At 38.4% G+C, this 23,558-nt stretch overlaps 1 protein-coding gene across 5 annotated transcripts; it reads left to right on the forward strand.

Moving 5' to 3' along the window:
* The first annotated feature begins 9 nt into the window (after nucleotides 1-9).
* Nucleotides 10-23,044, forward strand: ALG5 (ALG5 dolichyl-phosphate beta-glucosyltransferase). Of its 5 annotated transcripts, XR_012627682.1 has the most exons (11): nucleotides 490-723; nucleotides 1,164-1,335; nucleotides 2,572-2,618; nucleotides 3,298-3,366; nucleotides 4,590-4,682; nucleotides 6,238-6,351; nucleotides 7,615-7,674; nucleotides 10,805-10,956; nucleotides 12,147-12,190; nucleotides 20,493-20,578; nucleotides 21,786-23,044. XR_012627682.1 is itself a non-coding variant. In XM_074859799.1 (10 exons), the coding sequence occupies exons 1-10, from the start codon at nucleotides 152-154 to the stop codon at nucleotides 21,896-21,898; spliced, it is 987 nt and encodes a 328-aa protein (XP_074715900.1). In that variant the 5' UTR covers nucleotides 10-151; the 3' UTR covers nucleotides 21,899-23,044. The 5 variants fall into 5 exon arrangements, 3 of the variants coding, with proteins under 3 accessions (XP_074715900.1, XP_074715899.1, XP_074715901.1); XM_074859799.1 differs by lacking the exons at nucleotides 490-723; nucleotides 12,147-12,190 and adding an exon at nucleotides 10-232; XR_012627683.1 differs by lacking the exon at nucleotides 12,147-12,190 and having other exon boundaries at nucleotides 491-723; nucleotides 10,805-10,952.
* The last annotated feature ends 514 nt before the right edge of the window (nucleotides 23,045-23,558 follow it).

A 23,558-nucleotide genomic window follows, 5' to 3' on the forward strand; every position in this document is an offset into this window, starting at 1 on the left:
GCGGCCCCTACCGCCGGGGGGCGCCGGCGGCTGCCAGCGGCCCTCGCCGGCCGGCGCGGCCCCTCTTGGCGGCGGGGCACTCGCTTCCGCGTCGCTGTCGCTGAGCGATAGGGCGCCGCCCGCCGCTGCTCCCCGCCGGCCTCCGCGGGTCATGGCGCTGTCGCTGGCCCTGCCCGGAGTCGCGGCGGTGCTGGCGGCCCTGGCCGCCCTCCTCATTCTCCTCCTTCTCCTGGTGAGAGCCGCGGCACGGCCACCGCGGGCCCGGGGGCCCTCCAGGGCGGGGGCGGTACGCGGGGCCGCCTTGTCCCCGCCCTCGCTGCGCGGGGCAGCCGGGCCTGCCGAGGGGGGTCGGCGGCCTGCAGCGGGCCCTGGGGCCGCGCCGCGTCCCCGGGGCGGCCGGGCTGGCAGGGGCGGCCGGGCTGGCCGGCAGCGCGGGTCGCGCCTGCCTCCGTTTGTGCAGCAGCTGGCGGGGCTGTGCTTGTGCGTGGTTTATGCGGGGAGTGGGTTTTCACAAGGCGTGGGGTCAAACGTCTTGCACACGAGATAAAAATGGGGCGTTTCGTACATCCTGTAAAATGTCCTGGTAACGTGCTTTCACGGCAACCTCTTGGGAGTCCTGTGTGTTTTGGAGTGACTGAAATACCGTGCAAGTTTGGGAAGTTTGATATCTGGAAAGCGAAATTCTGCTGCCCATCAACAGTACCACGTCCGTGGTGTTCTCAGGTAGAAGTACTCCAAAAACCAAGTTCTGTAGATTGATTTTAGCCATGCTTAACAATGATCAGAGCCTCAGTTTTGCCAGCACATACGACTGACTGGTCATGAGTAGTGCTGTTGATTTCAGTGGCTCAGTGCAGGATCACAGGCAGCACCAGCTTGTATGGTAGAGATCACTTGGGGAAGGAGCAGTGGGGCTTGGACCACAACTTTGGAGGCATCTACGTGCTTCGCAGTTCGCAACAACAAGAAGCCAGTGGTGCTGACAGTGTCAGAGTAGGTGAAATGGTGTAATCAAATGGCATGAGAAGGTTTTGGTCCTGTGTGCTTTGGTCAGTGGATGAAGTACTGAAATATGGTTGGTTGCCCCTTGCAGCACATTCAACAGCTAGGTAAACCATTAATAGAACGCTCAACAATTTTTCTGATTTCTTTTTCATCAATAGATTTGTCTGATTGCTCATGTAACTGCCAGAAGAATGCCAACCCTTCACCGACATGAAGAAGAGAAATTCTTCGTAAATACTGATGGCAGGAAAGAATCTGTACCAAGCATACATGATCCCCCTACAAGGGAACTCTCCGTTGTTGTGCCTTCATACAATGAGGAAGACCGGTGTAAGATTTTTCTTGTTTTGAGAAAAAGAATAAAATCTATCTGTTGTTACTCTAATAATGCAGAGGTCAGTTTATGTTAGCAGTAGACTCTGGCAGGCCAGATTATGTATCTGATTTTGGACACAGTTTCCAGAAAACAGTCCAAGTACATTGAGTTTCAAAATTAAGACACTGTGTAACTTGATTTCTGCTGCTAAAAATAGCATGGGTCACTTGTAAGAATCCTCTTTATTTTAATGAAATCTAGCAGAATGGCTGCTCATTGCCCCTGTAAATGCTGTAAGGCAAGAAGTAGAAAAATACTTTTAAAATTAATTTGAGAGCTTCCCACTCTGTAAACAAGAGCAGCAGCTTCAGACAAGCAGGAAAAAGGATGATCTCATGGCTTTGTTTGACTTGGCCATATATATGAGTACCTGATACAAAAAAGTGAAGGCAAGCTCGAAAGCTGTATTTGGGGTTGACGCGGTAGCACGCATTGTCATTCCTTTTCTTGTGAGTGAAAATACTGAGCTGTTTGGGATTCCATTAAGAGAGGTGTTGACAAATAAAGTATATCTGGAGACAAGGTAGGCCTGGCCCTTCCTCAAGTTCAAGGCATTCTTCAGTCCTGGTTCTCATACACCTGTTTTCATTAAGCAAGGTCTTAACATACTTCCTGCGATTTTCATTCAGCTGTCTCTCTCTTTGGAGATCGAACAATCACCTGAGATGTGCTCAGGGATGAACATATACTGCAAAGACAACCGTAAGGTTGAATGTCTTTCTAATCTGCAGATAAATCAGCTGCAAAGGTAGTGCCTGTTTGTTCGCTGAAGCATCATGGCCAGCAGCCTTAGTAAGAGAAGGCCTTGTTGCCTTCTGTGTCAGCTTGCTTAAATAGATAAAAGTCAGTGCTGGTTTTCAGGGTCAGTCATGGAGAGTGATTTTTTTTTTTTTCTTTTAATATTGTGTAGAGAATTACATAGTTCAAAATGGAAAGTTGTTTCTTATCTTTAGAAGAAATGTCTTTATCCTGTCTTACATGTGTGATTTTCTTCAGTGTTCTTTTTGCATTCAGAAAGGGCAGGACTTAGAGTTGCAGATGCTAAGCTTGTTTACTGAAGGTAGTGTGGTATGAAAGAGGCAATTTGCTCAGCTTTGCTTTGTGGTTGTTTTCAGCTTGCTTGTGCAGGTGCTTTTTGGTGAATTGCCTGTTATAATCTACTAACTTGCCCGCTTCCACTTTTTCTTTAGTACCTCTTATGATGGATGAAGCTTTGGATTATCTAGAAAAAAGACAGGTATTTTCATTTTGCATTCAAAATTCATTATTTTTCTATGTGTTATGTATAATAAGTCCGTGATCTATTCACTTTGTTGTTTTGGTGTACGTTAAAACAATATTACTTAGCCACTTAGAAGTAACGCTTCTGTCTCTTATCAGTTATTTTTAGATTGACTGCTGGAAGGTATTTTTAAATTAAGTAAAAATTTAATATATTACTACATGATGAAAAATCTTTTTATGCATATCTCTCCAAGACAGAGATTAAGGATTAACCATACATTTAGCTTTCTAAACCAAATCCTGGTCTGTTCCAACAAGTTTCTTAAGCATCTGTTCTTCATTTGGATTTTTATTCTGGGTAAGAAGACCATTGTGAAGGTTTGAGGGTTTTATTTTGTTTGGGTTTTCTTAATGTTGTTCTAACCTTTCATCTTTTCCAACTAAATCGATTTTTCAGTTCTTGAAAGTAGCTGAGGAAAACTATGACAAGCTGATGTAATGGAAGACGTATCAAATGTGGAAAAATTCTTTAATTATACTATCTTAACAAATTTACTATATCATATTGGTGTATGTTGGCAGCCATGAATGAGTTAAAAACTGCTCGGGAGAAAAGAATGCTGATGTTTGTAAGACCTACTACCTACTTAAGAAATTGGATTAAATGCATTATTTCTGGTTTTATTTTTAAGAAACGAGATCCTTCATTCACTTATGAAGTAATAGTTGTTGATGATGGTAGTAAAGATCAAACTACAAAGGTAAGAAAAAGAAGTGTCTTACCAAGTAATTGGAGGTATGGATTTTTGTACTGCATTTATAATATAACAGCGGTTTGCATTAAAATTTGGTACTTTAAGTAGTTGACAATTAAAATTCATGTTTCTGAAAACTTTCTGTCATTGTTCTATATGCCTTATGGATGTCACATACACACATGCATACACATATAATTCTTTTGCAAATACTAATATTCTTGATTGGTGGCTGTGACAGCCATTTTCCTGCAGCTGAGATTCTAAAAATTCTAATCTTCGGAATTTTCTTATGAAATACTCTACATGTGCATAGTGATGTGAATATGAATTTGAGGCAGCTAAAAAGCCTTTTAAAATAGCTGATTTATACTGTGATTGACAGAACATTTAACATTTAACATGTTGTGTAGTTCTTTCCCATACCCCTCATGGCATTGTTCATATAAAAATCCCAATGCCAGTAGTAGTATTTTCAAAATAGTTCTGGATTCTTCTGCTTTGGCTTTGATGTATGTCACTGGAAAGGAAGGCTGGCCAGCTTGAGGGTTTTTTTACTACTGCTTGGAAGATGTTTGAGTTAGCTATTAAAATGAATGTCGCTTTTTCACTTACTTCCCTTAAGCTTGTCAATTAAGGATTCCTCATATATATATTTTTTGACTGCTTTGCATACCGTCTAGCATAATTTCTAACTGAGAATACTATGACCATGGGCCTCTGGACTTACAAGGACTTGAGACAACCTCTAGAAAAAATTAGAGGAGAAAAGTCATGCTTTCTCTTCCCCACAACATGGAACAGATCACTGAATTTTTGTTTAAAACCACAGATAGAAGCAAGACAATTGAGAAATAAGTAACAGTAGTAGAAAATTGTTTTTCTTTGATTAACTATTGGTGTTGTAGAAAAGGTCCATAATAGTATGATATAAATTACATTACTATTGAGTTTTTTGGACTGGGTGGGTGAATGGGGTTTAGAATTGCTTGGGTTCGGAATATCCTGTTCTTATTGAACATGACTAGGTTGTCAGTCGTCTTGTGTTGACTGTGAACTGGTTTTTATTTTCCCAAACAGACTCCAGCAAACACTGGCAATGTATTTGTGCTGACTGAAGTGGTTATAGCTCTGTGCTATTAATTTTTTTTAAAAAAAGGGTGAGCAAATGTAAACTTCTACCTTGATTCCTGTTTTTGTTTTATGCTGGTTTTTTGTGTGTCTATCAGGTTGCAATGAAGTACTGCAAGAAATATGGAAGCGACAAAGTACGAGTGCTTTCTTTGGTAAAAAATCGAGGGAAAGGAGGAGCAGTCAGGATGGTAATTGATACTTTCATCTCCTTCTCTGTCTGAACTACCTGTGCCCAAATATGCCGATTGACATTTTGAATTCGATATATTAACAAAATGATTATCGGAAAACTGAGACAGGTTCTATAAATTAAGGCAAAAACTCTTTTCAAAATAAGCATATTTTAGATCTTGGAAACAGTATTTTCTTGCCAGGAAGATCAATAGCAAAGATTTTATTTTATATGAGAATTCAAAAGAAAAAAAGTTAGACTTGAATTTCATGTTCCTTTTAGTTCCACTTACAAATAGACTTGCATTTAAAAAAAACAACCAAACAAAAAAAACCCCACCTTTTCAGATTAAAGTGAAGGTTTTGTAAAGAAAGTACAGCTAAAATTGCAAACATTGCTTTCCAGGTCATTGTTGTGGTTTTAAAAATGTCAAAAGAACAAACACTCTCATCCAGCAAAGTTTGCGTTTTCTGAAGCCCGCTGCTGTCACCCACTCTTAATAGTAGAACCAGAACAATTTATGCTTTAACATACTAATTTTCACATAGATATTATAATAAAATCATAATGTTCTAAAAATAAAGTAACTGTTACACATTTAGAAAGAACATTTTTTCCTAAGATGAATGACACCTTACTTTTATGACAAAAGGGTAGTATCATTTATGGGTTATCAGTGACTGTCTTTATCTGTATTTTAAGCTCTATCCTTAATACGTCAATTTAACTTTTTTTATGAAAGCGAGGAACTATAGCAAATGGAGCGATCATTAAATTAGAACATATGGAGCTTTTGTAAGGAATATCATTTTCAAGTTATTCCAAGAGAAGGAGAGCGATTCTCTGTGTGATATATTTTTGCACTGCAGAGTGTAGAGTGGATATATATTACCACTACTTCCTTGTCAGGTTTTTCCAAAATTGCACCTGCTTGGTTATGACAGTACGTTTGGCAAACCCACTGCTAAAATTGTTTTTCTGTCTGGACCCCTTGAAAAATTGCCAAGATGTCTGACGAAGAATATGGCAAAACAAGCTGAGACTTGTGGATCAGAAATGTTTTGCAGTGGTACTGTGACTTAAGACTTATTTCTCAAAACTAATTTAAGATTATATCTTGAATTCTCTTGAAACAGTGTTAGGAAATAATAGCACTGCATCCTCCTTTCCAGAGCTCAGATAACAAAGAAAAGCTATCCAGTGCAGTGGCAACTGCTAATCACTGCTTCTTTGTGCTCCCCTGTAAAGCCACTGTAGCAACTTGTCTCTTGAGATTTTGGTTTGTAAAGCTTTTAGTTTGCAAGCTTCTCTGAAGAGGGATTGTTAACCTTTCGTGTTCATGCATTGTCTGTCACTGTGGGACACTGCTCAGTGTGTGAAGTCTCTAGATGTTATGACAATATAAATTGATAAGTTGTTAGTAGCAGAATATTAAGACTCATCTGTTGTGTTGCATTTTTGAGATACCACGGTTCTAGTTAATGCATTAGGTTTTTGGAGTGCCTTGAAGCTAACTTAAGACAAATACTGATTTCAAAGGTGTTGATTTTTATTGGCTGTTTTGATTGCAGGGTGTTTTTAGTTCTCGGGGGAAGAAAATTCTTATGGCTGATGCAGATGGAGCTACAAAATTTGCAGATATTGAAAAAGTAGAAGAAGGTCTAAAAAATCTTCAGCCATGGCCCGTGAGTATAAATTTTCATGGTTTTAGTTTAATACACATGCATACAGATTGATTTTTATCATTCTCTTCAACTTGAGTTTTTTGAGATCTGGTTGAAGATCTAGATGTGAGCTTAGAAGCTGCAAGAATGGGCTGTTGGAAGGTAGCTTCCACAGAGTTCTTACATCCTTTGCGTTCACTGTGCCCGTTTCAACGCAGTACATAATGTTTTATTTACCACTCTTCTTTGAAGTTGTTCCACTCTATAAATACCATGTGTTGCCTATTCTGTTAAAAACCAATTTTTTCTCAGTTAACTGTTTTGTGTTTTCTTTTTATCTGATGTCATCCTATATACCTTTAAGGATGCATCTTAATTTCACCCTATTTTATAGCGGTTCTCTTTTTTCAGAGTTGTTTAATGACAGTATTTGGAAGAACTTTTATTGTAAATAAAAATTCAAAAACCTGTGAAACGAGAGCTCCTTTCTGCATATTCATTCTCTTTTGGGTGCTTGACTTGAAAGAGCTGAGGCTGCTTGTTTTCTGCTTGTGTGCAGATGAGTAGTTTCCCAAAGCGCTGCGAGGGGTGCGCCCGTGCGAAGGGCCGCAGTCTGCCAGTGCAGCACCCCTGGTGCGGGAGCTGCTGGGACGGGGTTTCCTCCCCTGACGCTCTCCGCTACTGAGGCGTAACAGCAGCAGCTGCTGGGTCTCCAGCACCAGTCCTGCACTCTCAAATATATTAGATTTGAGAGATTTCCTCTGAAAAGTAGTAGCGTGAGAATGATTTTAAACCTTTTGTTTTGATCATGTCTTTTGATTTAATTTGAGATTATGTTTTTGGCTGCTACCGTGGCATTTGTTTTGTGTGAAAGTATATCAATGCAACAAGTACTTTATTCTGTTATCCCTTCCAGAGTGCAATATTTAGGGAAAACATACACTTTAACATTACATGCCTAGGAATGCTGAATGCTTATCTGTGCTGTTTAACACATTTACTGTATGTGTACCTCAGAGGAGCAATGTAAGCTAAACCAGACCTGAATAAGTTGCAGCAATTTGTATGTACCATATGCAAAATGCAATAAAGTTTAGATGATCTGTTAACTGTAGGAAAGACTGATTTTAGCCTCAGAATCTAGCAGAAGAAAAAAGGCAGCTACAGGAAGCAGAAAAGTATACTGCTTTGAAGTCTTTTATTGTACAGTTCTCCACACAAGATTCCACCGATTCAGAAAATGTCAGTTTAAGTAATAACTCTTTAATTTGTATCCCTGTGCAGAACCAGATGGCTATTTCCTGTGGTTCTAGAGCTCATCTGGAGAAGGACTCGATAGCAAAGGTTTGTTTCCATTTCCTGCTGTGTATTAATACTCAAATACTCCCATTATTTGATTCCACTCTACAGATTTTACAATTATATTACCAATATTTGTAAAAGAATGAAAGCTAAAAAATAGGAAAAGCTTGTCATAGGTGTAGTATGTGCTCCATCATATACAAAGGGTGTGTTCTAGATTTAAGGCACTTTCAACTGGTTTCAGTTAGTGTTCCAATTTATGGATTTAATTTTCTTAATTGAGAACATCTTACAAGCAGAGCTTCTAATCCCTGACTGAATTGTTAGCTAGTAACCAGTACCGGGGTTGGAGTGGAAGGCAACTGATGAGTTAATTTTTATTGATTCCCTTCCAGTGCAAGAGCTTGATCTGCAGATCTTGAAACCTGTTTAAAATGAGTTATGGATAATTAGCAGCAAACTGTTTGAAGAGTATCTCAATTTGTGGGAAAGTTCTGTAATTTTTCTGCATTACTCATAGTAAAATTTTTGAGTTTTGAACACACGGACAGTACTGTTCTGTGTGTGGCTCTTGTGGAATAAACAGTGATGCATGGGCGCACAGTCTTATCTTGCATCTGGTTTTCTGATGTCTTGGCAGACAGTAGTTGACAAAGCACAGGCATGGAACTTGTATTGCAACAGACACATTGCTGGACTAATTTTTTCAGCATGATTGGATGTGCTCGTCATGTTGAATGTCCTCAAGAGTAAGCTTTGTTTACACTGAGTTTAATACTTGAAATGATTCTAAAATATATACACAATTACTAAAATAGTTACAAAACTTCAAAAGAAGTTACACTGGTAATGTTCAGCCCCTGGTAGATCTTTAATATTGTTCTTCTGGTTTATCAGGTAGTATTGGAGTGGTTCACTGGAAAGGGTTCTTGTAAATACTGCTGCGTGTATGTTAGCATCCTCACGAAAAAAAAAAAAAAAGCAAGACAACAAAATCTTCATCATTATCAAAAATTAAGATAAATCTTTGACATGGTACTTGCATGCTTGTAGCACAGAATATGCCATTTTCAGTTATTTGTTATCTGTGCAGCCAGTGTATCTTGGAAGTGTTGCTACTACAGGGAGAACATGCAGCTGATAAATTTGAGCGCAAAAAAATGCTTCATTGTGTGGACAGGTACAGAGTATAGATAAACTTTCTTCAGTGCATTCATATTTCTTTTAATCTTTGAAGGTCTTGCTACATGAGGGAGAGGAATTGCAACAGGACTTTACCATTTAATGCAAAAGTACAATTTTTAGGATGTGTCCATCCTTTGCTTCCTGTTTCTTCCCATATTTCTGACTTTTTGGTAAAGGAATCACCAACTGGTTAGGTAGCACTGCTCTGTTTGAAATATGTAGCCCATTTTATCACTCACGTGTCCCTAGTCTGGAAAAGAAAGACTGCCTTTACCACATTGGGAAGAGACTGTTGTGTAGTGCAATAGGTATAAAAAAAATTAAAGAACATGTTTGAGAAGTTGGGATTTCTCTCTGGGCTTAGTGGCATCTAAAACAGTAGAATGAAGCAGCCAGATAGGATTTATTAAGACCAGAATTTCATTCTTAAATTCAGTCTCAAGACATCAAGAATTCTGTTCTGCCTCCAGAATTTTTAATGTGCTATAATTAATCCATAGTATGACATGCATAAATAGTCATAGGAGTCATGAACATAACCTAGGAACTTCTCTTTGTGAAGTAAGTGCACAGTTTCACTGGCTGACAGTCATGCACCCTCTTAGGGCTTCGCTTTTGGGAGCAGTAACCTTGTGTTCTTGGTCACACAGTGGTTCACCTTTGCCTAAAGAGCCAAAGAATCCTCACCAGACCCACCATTAACCTAGGGCTAGAGCACTTTGAGAGTCACAAGCAATGAATTTGAATTTACTAAATCCAAAGGCTATTACGTAATAAGTTGAGCATCTTCTAATTTTTCAAGTGAGGTTTGAAATTGTTAGCTTTAATGGCATCTCTTATCACCCGGAGATGCTTACCAGTTAAATTCTTGGCTCACAAAGATTTTTGCATGGTATTTGGCTTGCAGTCTTAGATACGATCACTTAAATTGAGCTGAAGACCAGCAGTGAGTTTAGAAGCAATTTGTGGATCAGGTTTCTAGTTGTTTAGGAGCTGTCTTGAATAAAAGACTAGGAGGGACCTCTGGAAACCCAGAGTCCAGCCTCTGGATTTCATGGACAAACTTATCTGTATGTTTATCATGTCAAGAACTACATTTGTGAAAGCAAAAGAACAAAAGAGGTGACTCTGTAACTTTGCTAGAAATATAAAATGAAATATTATCTTACACAGCAGCTGTTACTTTGATCCTGTTTTTACTTGGTCCATCATATACTGCCAAAAAGTGCATTCTCTAATTGTATTTCCCTTAAGTGCCTTAACACGGCACTTCAGTCTTGAATGAAAGAAGTGAGTGACAAACAACAAAAGATGCTCCCATTTGGGTTTTTTTATAATATAAAACTTTTCTTAAAAAAATTTTTTGTCAGAGTAGCAGCTGGAACCTGTTCATTTTTTAGTGTGCATTCTTAGGAGTAGCAGTCTTTATGCAGTCCTGCTGTGTTATTCTCCATTGTTTGTCCTGGTAACTTTTGAATTTGTTGGTCCTGTTCAACCAAATTTTAGGAAAACGAGAGGAGTAGGTAGAGGGAAAAAATAGCTTGTAAGTGTCCAGTGGAGTAGAGGATGTAGCATGCCATCCCCTTCCTCCTTCACTTTCCTTTTCCTGGGGGAATTCCCAGAGAATCACGCAGAAGATACTATGGCTGTCCCACTCATTAATTGAAATCCAGGTGCAGGTTCCTGCTCCACTTCAGTCATTATCCAGACTGAAAAGCTGCTCTGAATTAGGAAAGGCAGAAAAAAGACCTTGGACTTCTCATATCCTAACCATGTGGTTGAGTGGCAGGTCTTTCCTTTTCAGCTGTAATTTTGTTTCACTGTAACAACTGAAAAGTTCTGGTTTTATTCTGGTGCAAAACAAAAACATTTTACAAACTTTGAAAACTGTCACGAAACAGGATTATTGTCCTGTAATCCAGCTCTGTTCAAACACTTCACTCATCATTTGATTGAAACCATCTAACTTCTTACCTTTTGTCCACAGCGCTCTTACTTTCGAACTCTTCTTATGTATGGGTTCCACTTCCTTGTATGGTTTCTCTGTGTCAAAGAAATCAGGGACACGCAGTGCGGATTTAAACTGTTAACCAGAGAAGCTGCCTCACGGACCTTCTCAACTCTTCATATAGAACGCTGGTAAACTCTTTCTTTTTTTGTTGGGTGTTTTTTTTTTTTCCCTAATTAAACATGTATTTGAAAAAGTAACTTCACTTTTGCAGGTGCAGTCTTAGCTTATTTTCTTGCTAGAACGTTTCATGAGAGAACTACTGATAGATCTCATTGATGTAAGACAGTAGAAAATGAACATAGTCTTTGAATCACTTCAGAGCTCTCTTTCATTATAATTTAGCTACAACGGTTCCCTGAGGAGAGTGATACAGTCATGATTACTGTTATGGGACTGAAACACTTTTTCCACACAAATATCATAATTTCTGTAAATTTCCTACACCACAATTATTGCTGAAAAGGATGGTGACAGTCTGCAGGCTTAATTAAGTGTAATCAAATATTTTCAAACTATTGTCTTCATCCAAGAAAATCTTTCATGGGCAACTGCTTGCTGACAGGGAACAGAATTACTGAACAATGTTCTCATATGAAAATGTGTGTAATCCCGCAGTCCTAGTCAATTCCAATACCCGTAGTTTTAGGTTGAGCTTTCGCAGTGATAGTTGAGCTATATTGCTCCTCCAGAACAGGGTTGCAAAGGGAGTGTTTGGGTGCACCAATCTGGGGCAGAACATGGAGCTTCTGTTCACTTGAATCTAGAACTGCGAGCAGTCAGTGTTTGCAAAATCACTTTCCTAGCTGAGTGGTCTGCTTATTGCCCTAAAGAAAACTATAGCTGAACCAGAAACATGATTGCTGCTGCTGCCTCCAAAACCAAACCTGATCTATAAAGTTCTGTAAATTTCATGTACAGGAATTTTCTAAATACATGGTTAAACATGTATGCTTAGCCCAGAAGTGCACATCTCAAAATTATCCTATTTAACTTCACTTTTTAAATGAAGGGCTTCAAGAAGAAATACTGAAATACATGAATGAGGATAATCAGTTTAATCTGTAAAAATGCAATCTTCCATCTTACTCTGTTGTAAACGGAAGATTTTGAATATAATTGTACTTATTGGGTGGATATATTGTGCAAAGCATTCAGTTTTTTATTTAAAAAAATCTTAACAAGCTTTCTCCTGCTACTCAGATTCTTTAGCAACAAAGGAATGAAAGAGTAAAAATAATTGTGCTGTGCATTGTCATCTGTACTCCATTATCCATGAATAGAGTCAGTGAAAGAGGGATATTGCTAACTTATTTTACAGTAATTATACTGCTGGTGTGGAACACACTGGATCTTCAGGTCTTGGTAGGTTAATTCATTGTGCTTATATGTACTGCTATAAAATTAGTCTTCTATTCTTGCTCTTCTGTTTACAGTACTCCATAAACTAATCTTCTAAGTGTTTTCCTATTTGTGTGAAATTTACTGGTTAGCAATGAATAATGTTTGTTTTGTTAGTCAAGAAATGAATAACTCAAATTCTTCCAATAAACAGCTCTTCAGATACTTCCAAGTCACAAATTTGCCTAAAACAACAATAGAGGTTTTTTATTCAGTTTAATTTTCCGCCAGAAGAGACAATATATTGCCTGCTTTTATCCTCATCTGTCCTTCAGGCGGTCCCTGTGCTTCCCTGCCTTTATTTTCATACTTTCTGGCTAATTTCAGTGAAATCTGACAGAAGAGTAGAAATCTCAAGATAGAAAGCTTTAGCAAGTTTTGTGGCAACTGAAACCCAAGTAGAGGAAAGAAACTCAGCTTATTGCTACTGCTGAAGAAAAAGCTACAGTATGAACTCAAAAGTTGCTTTATCATCAGCTTCATGGATAGCCAGTCAGCACGTGTAGCGAAGCTAATGTTTCAGTGCACAAAACAGAGTACTGGCCCTTTCCCATTTAATATTTGTAAGATCTGGAAAGACAGCTGGAAAGTGGGGAGGTATAAGCATGTGGGGACAGTGGGTATATTAAAGGAAACGGTAGTCCTAGGTGAAATGTCTGTGATGTACAGACAGTTGGGATAATTGCAGTAGGAAATGATACAGGGACATCAAACATTCATCCCATAGAACCATACACTGGATTTCTTTGTATGTGGTAATGGAAGAATCTGAAATAGCCCAATAATGGAAACTTCTTTTAAACAAAACTTGTCTCCTGATACCTTTCCATTGCATAGCATGTATGTAAAAAGGAAAGTAAAAACTAGTTAGACATTGTGCCATGCAGGTTTTGTACATGTCATGAGAATGAAGATGTAAGAGAAAGAAATAGTAGTCAGTATTATATTTCTGCTGACTTGGAACACCAAACTGGGTCACAGAACAACTTATTCATACTGAGATCATCAGCAGGGAGTTGCAGAGAAACTATTATCTTGATATTGGACAAAAGGCTCTGGAATCTGGGTTTATTATCACCTCTGCATCACTGCACTGGGGCTATTTGACATCTGAAGAAATTCTTGATTCTTTTTGAATCTCAAAATCCCATTAGTGAAGTGCAGCTCTGTTAGGTATTTAAAGAAGAATTCAGTTCAGTGTGGTCAGTGCTCAGATATTCTGGTAATAATGGAGGAGAGTGCTGGGGAATATTCAACAAACAAGCAACATTTAATAGGACAAAAGCTGTCTGACAGCCAGCACCCTAGTCATTGAGTCTGTCAAGGGCTCCCCTGCTGCTGAACCAGAGCATGTGGTGAGCTGTTGAAGAGAATGAACAAAAATTTGGTTTCTGCAGAAGCCTCATCTGTCCTGTCTGCTTAGGTTTTGTCAGGCTCAGATTTTTTGAGGTCCTACAGTATTAAGTGAATTGTTATGTGAGGACATAATAAATATTTGGACTAAACATTAATACATATTTATTCATGATGTTAATATAAAATTACTATAGAATTGGCTATCTTGTAATTCCTGCCCTGAACTGTTAAGCTTACTGCTCAGTTAGAATATAAATACACACACACAATGGACAAGATTTGCTTCATCACATCTAGAGTGCATCTACTTGTCATCTAGCCTTCCTTCTTAGACAATAAAAGGGACAATTTTAGGGTATAATTACTTTCATCCTAATATAGGCCTCTAAAATATGCCAGATGAAGTGCAGCTGACAAATGCGTGTTTCCTGCGCTTGACTATAGAGGGACTCTAGATAATTTGTAGAGAAGGAGCTATCTCTACTGTAGATGACTGAAGTTCAGCAGGGTAAATTCGACTCATAGTGTAATAATATGTAGGAAAAAAACATCTGCCAGGTTGCTGGTGCCTGAACTGCATCAAAAGGATAAAGTATTCAGTAAATCCCGGAAGTAGTGGGTTAGAAGAAAAACTACTGAAGCAATTTTGTATCAAAGGCAGCTCACTTCCTAGGCTATATAGGCAGTGCCCATTGTTTCTGTAGACAAAAAGCCCTGAGAATTCTTCCCTTCAGATCAAGGAATCCAATAGTGTCTTTGCAGAAAGGAGAGCACCAGTGCTGAATTAGTGCTGGGTAGTAGGACACTGCTCTGAAGTGCTGGATATTGTCAGTACTTCTCCAAAAGGCAGAATACGTATTCAAGAAATAATACAGGTTTTATTTCTGTGTCTCTCAGCAAGCTGATAACATACCTCACTGTCGTGATTTGAGCCCAGAGGGCAACTGAGCACCACTTCTTCCCCCTCAGCACTGGGAAGGAGAAAATGAAGCAAAAGGCTTGGGAATCAAGATAAGGACAAGGAGCCGTGGCTCCCTGTGGGGCCCTACAGTCATGGGCAAAAGACAGACTCGTTAAGGGAAGAAAAAAGAACATCACTTTAATTCAAACACTAACCAAAGAAAGCTTAACAGAGTGGGACAGTGAGAAGCATTATCTTAGAAACACCTCCCCCCACCCCTCCATTCTTCCCAGGCTCAGTTTTGTTCTTGATATCGATATCTCTACCTCCTCACCCCCAGCAGTGTAGGGGTAAGGAATGGGGGGTGCAGTCAATTTGCTGCTTCTTCCTCCCTGGGACAGAGGGGGGACACTCCGCGTGTTCTTCTGCTGCTCCAGCGTGGTTCCCCTCTCCCAGGAGACAGTCCTCCGTGAACTTTCTGTGGCGTGAGTTCTTCCCACAGGCCGCAGCCATTCCTGCGATGCTCCAGCGTGGGTCACCCTGCCATGTTGCAGTCCTCTCAGCGCTGAACTACAACAACAGGGACTTTCTCCCCTCACAGTCCCGGCCTCCTTTAAGCGCAGCCACCTGATCTGGTGTGGGGTCCTCCACAGCGGGGCTCATGTCAGCATCTGCTCCACCAGTGACCTCCATGGTGGCAGGGGGTGGCCCTGCCGTCTCACCATGGGATACAGGGGGGTCTCTGTTCTGGCACACTTTCTCCCTTCCTCTTCCTTCCTTCCACTGACCTCAGTGTTCTCATGGGTGTCCTCCTCACAACTCTTCCTCGCAAGTCGCCACCCCCTCTCAGGTTCCCCTTCTTAAATACATTATCACAGAGGCGCAAACACCATCACTAAGGCTCGGCCTTGGCCAGAGACAGGTCCGACTTGGAGCCGGGGGAGTTTCAAGAAGCTTCTCACAGGGGCGACCACTGTAGCCCCTTCCCCTGCTACCAAAAACCCCACCACACAATCCCAGCACACTCAAAAGAGCAAGTGCTATGACCAGTCTTTTTCTTGGAAGCTGAACATCTTACACTCTAGTAATAGATATGTCAATGTAAACAACATAGGTATCCTGCTGCTAGGCTGGACAGGCTGAAAGATTTCTAAGTTTCTGTATTTAAGTAGCTATCAGAGACACCAAAAGTAAATGCATGGATTTTTTCAGTGTTTCACCAGCATCACCAGTAAAATGGAGTCTTGTGTTTCCATATTCACCTTCCATGTGAAAAAGAAGGGGACAACATCAAGACCTTCATTTATATGATCTTATGTGCATCTTTGACAGTTTCAGTATTAGTTTAGTCATAAGGAAATAACCCAATATCAGCTGCATTAAGAATGAAAAATTAATTGCTTAGACCTTCACTTTTTTCTGCTTTCTTACTGTTCTTTCTATTCCAGTTGATATTGGATTGAGTATCACCTCTTTAATGTTAAAAATACTAGAAAGCTGAGACTACAGTTCTCTTCTTGCTGTGCTGAATTTGATTTATAGATACTTATATTTAAGAAATCTTGAAAACAAACTGAAATATACAAGGAAAATACTGTTTTATCATTATGGTGATAAAGATCATGTAACGCTTTTTAAAGAGAGAACAAGATATTTCGTAGAGTATTTTTTTAATCTAACCCTAAAGTTTAGAAAGGATTTGAAAACTAATAGATACTGGAAAATGTTTATGTATTTGATACTAAGAAGTCATGCTTATGTCCTAAACTAGCTTTTTCTTGTGAGTGTTCTTGTTGACTTTTTTGTTTAACTGTCCTTTGGAGAGCTGGCTGTGTATATGCAAATACAAACCAAACATTCTTGAAATTTACTTTCTAAATAGCAAAGTTTTGACATTAGTTTGAAATGAGAGCAACCTTTTGAACAGAGAGCATATGCTTTATGGTTTAGGTTCTGAATCTGATTACACCACTGATCTATTTTTCAGAAATGGACGGAGCACATTTTTTAAATTAAAACTTCAAATTAAAAGGGATGTTTTAAAAACATAATAGAGACAGTTGGAATTACTCACTTTCAGACCCCAGAAGAAGCTCTAGTTTTGCATCTGCAGTCTTGACCTGAGAAATGTAACTGTTTATGTTAAATTTCAATGCACAGGAAAAAAAACTGGAAAATTAAGTGGTTTCACTGGCAGAATTTTCCTATCCTAAATTTGGTCATTGATTTCTTCCAACTATAAAGAAAAATCATACGTTTTCTTCCAACCACAAAATGTCTTTCCTTACCTAGGAGAACTAGACATAACAGCAGTTACTGTCCTACCTAGAATATTGACAAAATGAGGGGAAATTTAAAACATAATTCTAGTCCTGGTTTGATTGACATAGTTTTGTAAAGTGACAATTTATAATGATATTACACAACTCACCAGATCACTGATTAGATCAAATTGTTGCTGTTACTTTTGTCTATAAAAATTGCCTTGTACACTGAACAAGCCATGCTGTTTCACATTGAGAACTCGAAAGCTCAATATAAAAAATTAATGTTGGTTTATCCAGTTTGTCACTAATCCCTAAATGTGAATCTATATAAAAATTACAGAAAAATAAGCATTCATATTGCTACAGAGTTGTTTTTTTTCCCAGTCCTTTGGCATTGTAGACCAACATGAGCAGTGGAATTAATTGTTTTTTCCTGCTTTTGTGCACAACAAGTAGAATTGTTTATGAACATCTAATCAACACAAAAATATTTTGTTGTTATAACTATGTCTGTTTTGTCTTGTAAAAAATCCTGCTCCTGGCAGACATATGTGGACTTTCAAAAGCCCCGGTACAGCTAGAACAGTACTGGCAGTCTAACCCTCTTGACATCCTATTTCATTCTTAGACCACTTTGGCCACTGAAAGTTTTCTCTGCCCATTAAGAGTTTGCCGGAACAGTGTATTTTGGGTATAGAAAAGTCCTAAATTCCAGTGAAAACAGTATAACTGAAGGCCTAGTTTTGATAATTGAAACACTTAATATTGGACCAGCAAAAAAAGAGTCCTAGTGCAATTTTAAAATATAGAATAATTTTGCAGGATAGATAATTCATAAGCTGAAACATTTTAAGGTGACACCAACTTGGTGTTCAACTGAATTTTAGCCAGCATCATCTTAAATTGTAACTTAACCAAAAGTACTCCTTGGCGTAAACACAGACACATGGAGAAGTTTTTCTCTTTCTGTATTTTACACTTCATGTTTGTGTTAATTAACACATAATGGAGCCACTATTAGAAATAGATGAGGAAGTTGTTCACACCATATATTTTCGGGTGTCTAACTTTGAGGTGTACTGAAAGGTGGTGGGGAACAGGGAAGGAAAAAAGGTATCCCGTCAGTATATGACAGAAGTCGTTCGCCTTTCAGCTTTGAATAGGGTTGTTTTAATTTTAGGATATGTTCACTGTTACGCAAGTGGCAACCACATATAACAATATTAGTGTTCAACCTGATTAATTCCTCTGCTTTTAATCTTTTACTTTGAGCGTTATAGTTGACCAAACTATTTAATGTTGTTGTACTGTGATGTATATGCTGAAATTCCAGTAATCAGTTGTCCATAGCAATTGTTGCAATAACTATTAGTTCACTAGGCTAATGCTTTATGTAGTAATATTTTCAGAGCAGCTCATATAGTATAATTCATCAGACAATTATTCTGTGTCTCTTACAATTTTTAGTCAGTTAAGAAGTAAGTATTACAAAATTAGATTTAGTCTTAATACACATGACTCATAAACATCCAAAGGTGAATACGTGCGTTTTTTGGCTTACAAATGTAAAATGTCAGCAAAAAAATTAAATAATACACCTTCAGTAGACGAGACCATGGCATAATTAATGAAATAATATTCAACCCTCATTGAAAGAAAACAATGAAATGGCAAGGCTGCTTGGAGCAGATTCAGTTCACTGAGGTGAAAGAAACGCCAACATTTATTCTTGTAAATTTTTTTTGTGACAATTAAAAGGCCTGTATCCTAATCAAAATCGGACTTACAAAGTGGTTCTAAACTCTCTACACACAATAACTGTAGTGTCTGTAGATAACCTCTGTTTATGCTGCATTTGCATGTTTTAATGCTGTCCAGAGTGATATCAATAGCTCTCCTGTAACATACAGGTACAGTGCGAGTTCAGGTTGATGCATGTTTGGTAGCGATTTCACCAGCAAGCCAGCGTGCTGTGGTTTGTACTTCAGTGGGAACCTACACGTATGTGTCATACCTAAGTGCACGTTTCAAAGTGGACTTCTACTGTTACATTCATTAATAGTTTTGCAGAAATGCACTGAACTGCTTAAAAGGAGAGAGTGCCTTGAAGCAGAAGGAAATAACATTTGAACTTGACTAGTAACCTGCTAAAGTACGTCTTTTTGTCTGCTCTTGATCACCTGTCTGTCCCTTTCTACCCTTTCTGTAGTGTTAAATGGGATTACCAATGACTTGAATTCAAGCAATCCTTGAAGCATGAACAAATAATGTTATTTTCTTCAGTCTCAAAAGTTTTTTTTCATTTCAAAAGAAAATTGTCCTGAACTTAGCAATGAGAATTTAAGGAGATTCTAAACTTAGGAAGTTATTAAAAAAAAATGTGGACTACTGTTGAATTGTACTGGACTGCCTCACAGCCACATTTTCAAGACCTGTGTAAGCTGGTTTGGAACATCCGTTCCACTGACTTCAAACTGGAAACCTTACCAGCAGCTTGGTTAAAACATTTCCTACCTTCAAGGTTTAGTTCCCTGGGAACAAAACTCTTGTGATTGAATATGTATTGAATCTAGTAGAAATCAGATGTGAATGGCCATTGACAGTTTTTTCCAATACAGACTAGTATTTTTCAAAAGCTTTTTATTGGGGGTGTGGTGAGGGGAGGGAGGCTGTTTAGTTTAAATTCCAATTACTAGAACTCATTTAAGAAACAAGAACACCCCTACTGGCATTTGAAGACTACAAAGAGGGGGGAAAAAAAGACTCAGCAATCAATAAATTTAAGAAATTTAACCAAAATCACCAGAATCTTCATAATTATGATTTGCATTCACCCTTATCAATAGTAGCTACTGGTGGTTTCATATGCTGATTTCTTCATAAGCGTTACAAGCTGTAGTTGCCAAAACACTTTTCTAATATCAAAAGCCTCAGTGTCTCAGATACAGAAGGCCCACCTGAGCATGCAGTTGCAAGAATGAAACACACAAACAATTCTCTGTGAGGAGAACTGGGAAGATTAAAGTGTATTTTGGACAAACTCAGCAAGGAGGGGCAACTGGCTTAGAGCAGGATCACTTCCCCAGTTCATTTTGCTGCACAACCTGCAAACAGTTGTGCCAGCAAAAAAGACAGGTCTCTCAAGAGGGTTTTTATGTTGTACATTAAATGGTCACAAAATAAAGTGCAACTGTTGTTCAGGTTCTGTTATGCACAGTAACATAAATAATTTCTCACTTCTGTGCTGCTGCCTTTATTCTTGACTTAGAAAGTACAAGGAGAAACTATCAGATCAGTGTAATGCCATAGCAGGTAGGCATCCCCTTTGATGAAACTACTAGAGAGGTAGATTGATGTAAAGCCACAGCAAGTAGTTTTCCCCTTTGATGAAACTACTGGAGGTGTAGATGGACACTGCACATTGACTGCTTGATTTTTAAAAATGTTTAAATCATGATTGTGCCAGAATGAAAAGTGAGCAGTGGTCTGAACACAGCGTGACCTATACCTTCAAAAACAGGACACAGTGAAGTATTGTTGCCTGTATATTGGCTGTGTTCTGAGCTGTTCAGTCAGGAAAATTAATTTCCCTTTCATGTGCATCTGACCTGCAGAGCATTGGTATCAACTTCATAACTGAACACCAACCTCCTTAAATCAGACTAGTGATTTAATTAACAGTCACCATCTTTCTTCTGGAAATAAGTGTGACTGTTATTTGCTATTTCCTGTTCTTCTTCAGGGCGTTTGATGTGGAACTTCTTTATATAGCTCAGCGCTTGAGAATACCTATAGCAGAAGTTGCTGTCAACTGGACTGAAATTGAAGGTAGGGAAATTGTTTATATTCTTGTAAGATTCCTTATGTGTCAATCCAGAATAAAATATCTGAGGGTCTTCCCATATTTTACATAGTTTTGATAATGCACAGCCTTCTTTCCATACAAATTTTGAATTTCATGTTCTTGCCAGCCTTCTGCCATGGCGTGGTACAGGAAGAGTAGGTGAAGAGGTAGCAAGGGAGAGAAGCTCTGCACTCTCACTGGAGACAAAAGTAGGTTTTATACTGCTAGGACAGAGCACTACTTTGGCACGTCCTCTTCCTGTGATGATTGATATGCTTGATTAATAAAAATATTGCAGTTGTAAAACACTGTGCAGGAAGTCTGACCATTGTTTATTGATTCAACTCCATTTCACTGTGTCTTGCCTTCCAAAATTTTCAGTCCACCTATTAAGGCCTCCTCTAGGGCACCCTCTCTTCTTAAGATGTGATGTGCTTTTAGACCTGTAGGGAGGTCTCTGTTACTGGGTTACTGGAAAGTATAGCTCCAAATATATTTCTTCATAGCAAAGCCAGCTTAAGAGGTACTGCATTCTTCTGCTTACTTCTCCCTCCCATCAAATGCAGTTCCTTCTTTTTTTCCCTTTCATGTTTTTTTCTTTTTTTAACCAGGATCTCTTTTCCTCAACACAACCCCTGAACAACAGAAAGTATAATGAACTGCAATGGTGATGAAGGGTGCGAGTAGAGAACATCATAAACCAACTTTACTAGAAAATAAATGTTTTCTTTCAATGCAGTTCTGCATGTATATTGCACCTAACACAAACGTTAGCAGAGATGGAAGAGGGCTTGGTTTCTTATCTTGCCTGAAGATTGGCACATTCATATTATTGCTGTAAGACAGTGTAGTGGTCCTCTTCTCCAAAGTTGATAAGAAATCATTTGCTTAATTATTGGTGTTCAGGTTCCTATTTACTTGAACAAAGCCTTGTTGCAGACAAGACTGTGCATCTTGTGACATACATGGAATTACTGTGCTGCTTGCAAACTAGAATCTCCCACCTATGGTATAATGTAATTACTATAAAGCAGTAACTTTTGCAATATACATTTTTATTAATGTTAAGGTCTAGGTTGTGGGGTTGAATGTGCTGAGAATGCAGAGGTTCATGAGTACTTAAATGTGTGTCTTGCCAATGCTCATTTTTTCTAACAACATCCTTCTGATTTTCCTCTTCATTGATCACAGGTTCTAAGTTAGTTCCCTTTTGGAGCTGGCTGCAGATGGGCAGAGATCTTCTTTTTATACGACTGCGATATATGACTGGTGCCTGGCAGCTTGAAACAAGAAAATGTAATTAGGTTATTTACATTTTCCAAATATATTATTATACTTAATGGAACTTGAGAACAGTTTCAATCAAGTGAAGTGGTGATGAAAGCTGAGGTAATTCTTCATTGCTCCAGTTGTATGTTTCATTTTTGCAGCATGTATATGTTTTATAAGATTGTCAGGAGGGAATTTATACAGTGTATTGAAAAGAGAAAGCGTTTCCAGAAAGATTTTCTTATCTGATAATCAGGGTTTTATTTTATTAAATAGTAGCTTTAACATACACTCAAATAAATATATCTTCTTTTGTCTCATCATACATTTGGAACTTCCTTATACGTATTAAAAAGAGACACTCTATTCTACATTGTGCAATACTGTTGTGAATGACCACAACCATTTGTTTCTGTCATCTCTGGAAATATATGGCCATATTGCAACTTGGAATTATCAATCATGGTTCACGCTGATGCATGTTTAGATTCAGTGTTATGGGAAACATTAATGGGTTTTACTGAGTTATAACAATATTCGTAAGGCTGTTCTAAGAACTTTCAGTAGTCTCTTGACATTCCAAATATTTCTGTCTGAAGCTGAAATTGTTTGAGATCAAACTGCAGATCGTCTCCAGACTGTAGAAGGACCAAGAGAAAGCACATTTCATTTTAAAATGTTGTCTCTTATAAATAAGTTTTGTTCATATGTACTAATTAATACTGCATGCTCAAGGCTAGGAGTCTTTGGCATCTACAAATCTGTAGTGAAAAGGGTATGGAAAGCTAATTCAGAGCATACAAAAATGAGACCCAGTGTACATTAGGGGTCTGTGCATTAGCAATGCCAATCTGACACTGTCACGCTTCAAATGAGATCGGAGGGTGAGGGAAGGGTCTTGAATCTTTCTTAGTAATGTCATACTCTGTTACAGTACACAAGTTTATATAGTGCTTTCAGAACAGTTGTGGATTGCCAACAAACGAAGCCAATCTGTCTTTCGGAAACATGAACAAATGTGAACAGATTTAAAGAATGAATGGTATATGGTTGTACTTTCACATATGATTTCACCGGTGATTTTTCTTATTCCTTCTGCAATATTGAGTTGAGTTTTGCTCTTGTTAGGGTTACCTCAGTTTTCTATAAATTGAAGTGTTGGAATAAATTCTCAAAAAGTATCTTCAGTTTGATTTCGCAGGCTTTATTCTCTTGCCTAGTCCACATACATCTCTATCACTTCTGCAAAATTAATCACATGATTCCTCCTTGCCATTGCTAGAATAAAATACCAGCTTCTCAGTTTTTGTAAAGTGAATTTCCCTGATCAAACCTGGACAATGATAGCTCTACCTATAATTAAAGTTGCCAAGCAATTCTCAAAAGCAGATTCCTAAAATTTTCCTAATGTCTTACCTTAAAATTGAGCTTATTTGAAATTTTAACCAAAGTAGTTCACCTTTTTCAAATGATGAGGCTTAGGTCAATGCATTATTTTCTGCAAGTAAATGCCTGGTGACATCTGCTTTAAAAAAAAATCTGCTTTTGAATTGGATGCCAAAGCTTGGAAGCAGCATGCTAAATTTATGCACAGTTTTTTTTAATTGTGCATTTTCTACAAAGTTTTTTCAAAACTTTGCAGATGAACCCTCCGGTAACTCACTCCTTATTGAGCAGTCTCCTTTAGCAACTGTG

The sequence above is a fragment of the Strix uralensis genome, chromosome 2 (genome assembly GCF_047716275.1).
Source record: "Strix uralensis isolate ZFMK-TIS-50842 chromosome 2, bStrUra1, whole genome shotgun sequence".
NCBI classification, from domain to species: Eukaryota; Metazoa; Chordata; class Aves; order Strigiformes; family Strigidae; genus Strix; species Strix uralensis.

Coding starts and splice junctions, on each gene's coding strand:
- ALG5 (XM_074859798.1), top strand. CDS start 550: ATGGGGCGTTTCGTACATCCTGTAAAATGTCCTGGTAACGTGCTTTCA. Junction 4,683..6,237: donor AAGGAGGAGCAGTCAGGATG/GTAATTGATACT, acceptor TTTTGATTGCAG/GGTGTTTTTAGTTCTCGGGG. Junction 7,675..10,804: donor AGAAGGACTCGATAGCAAAG/GTTTGTTTCCAT, acceptor TTTTGTCCACAG/CGCTCTTACTTTCGAACTCT.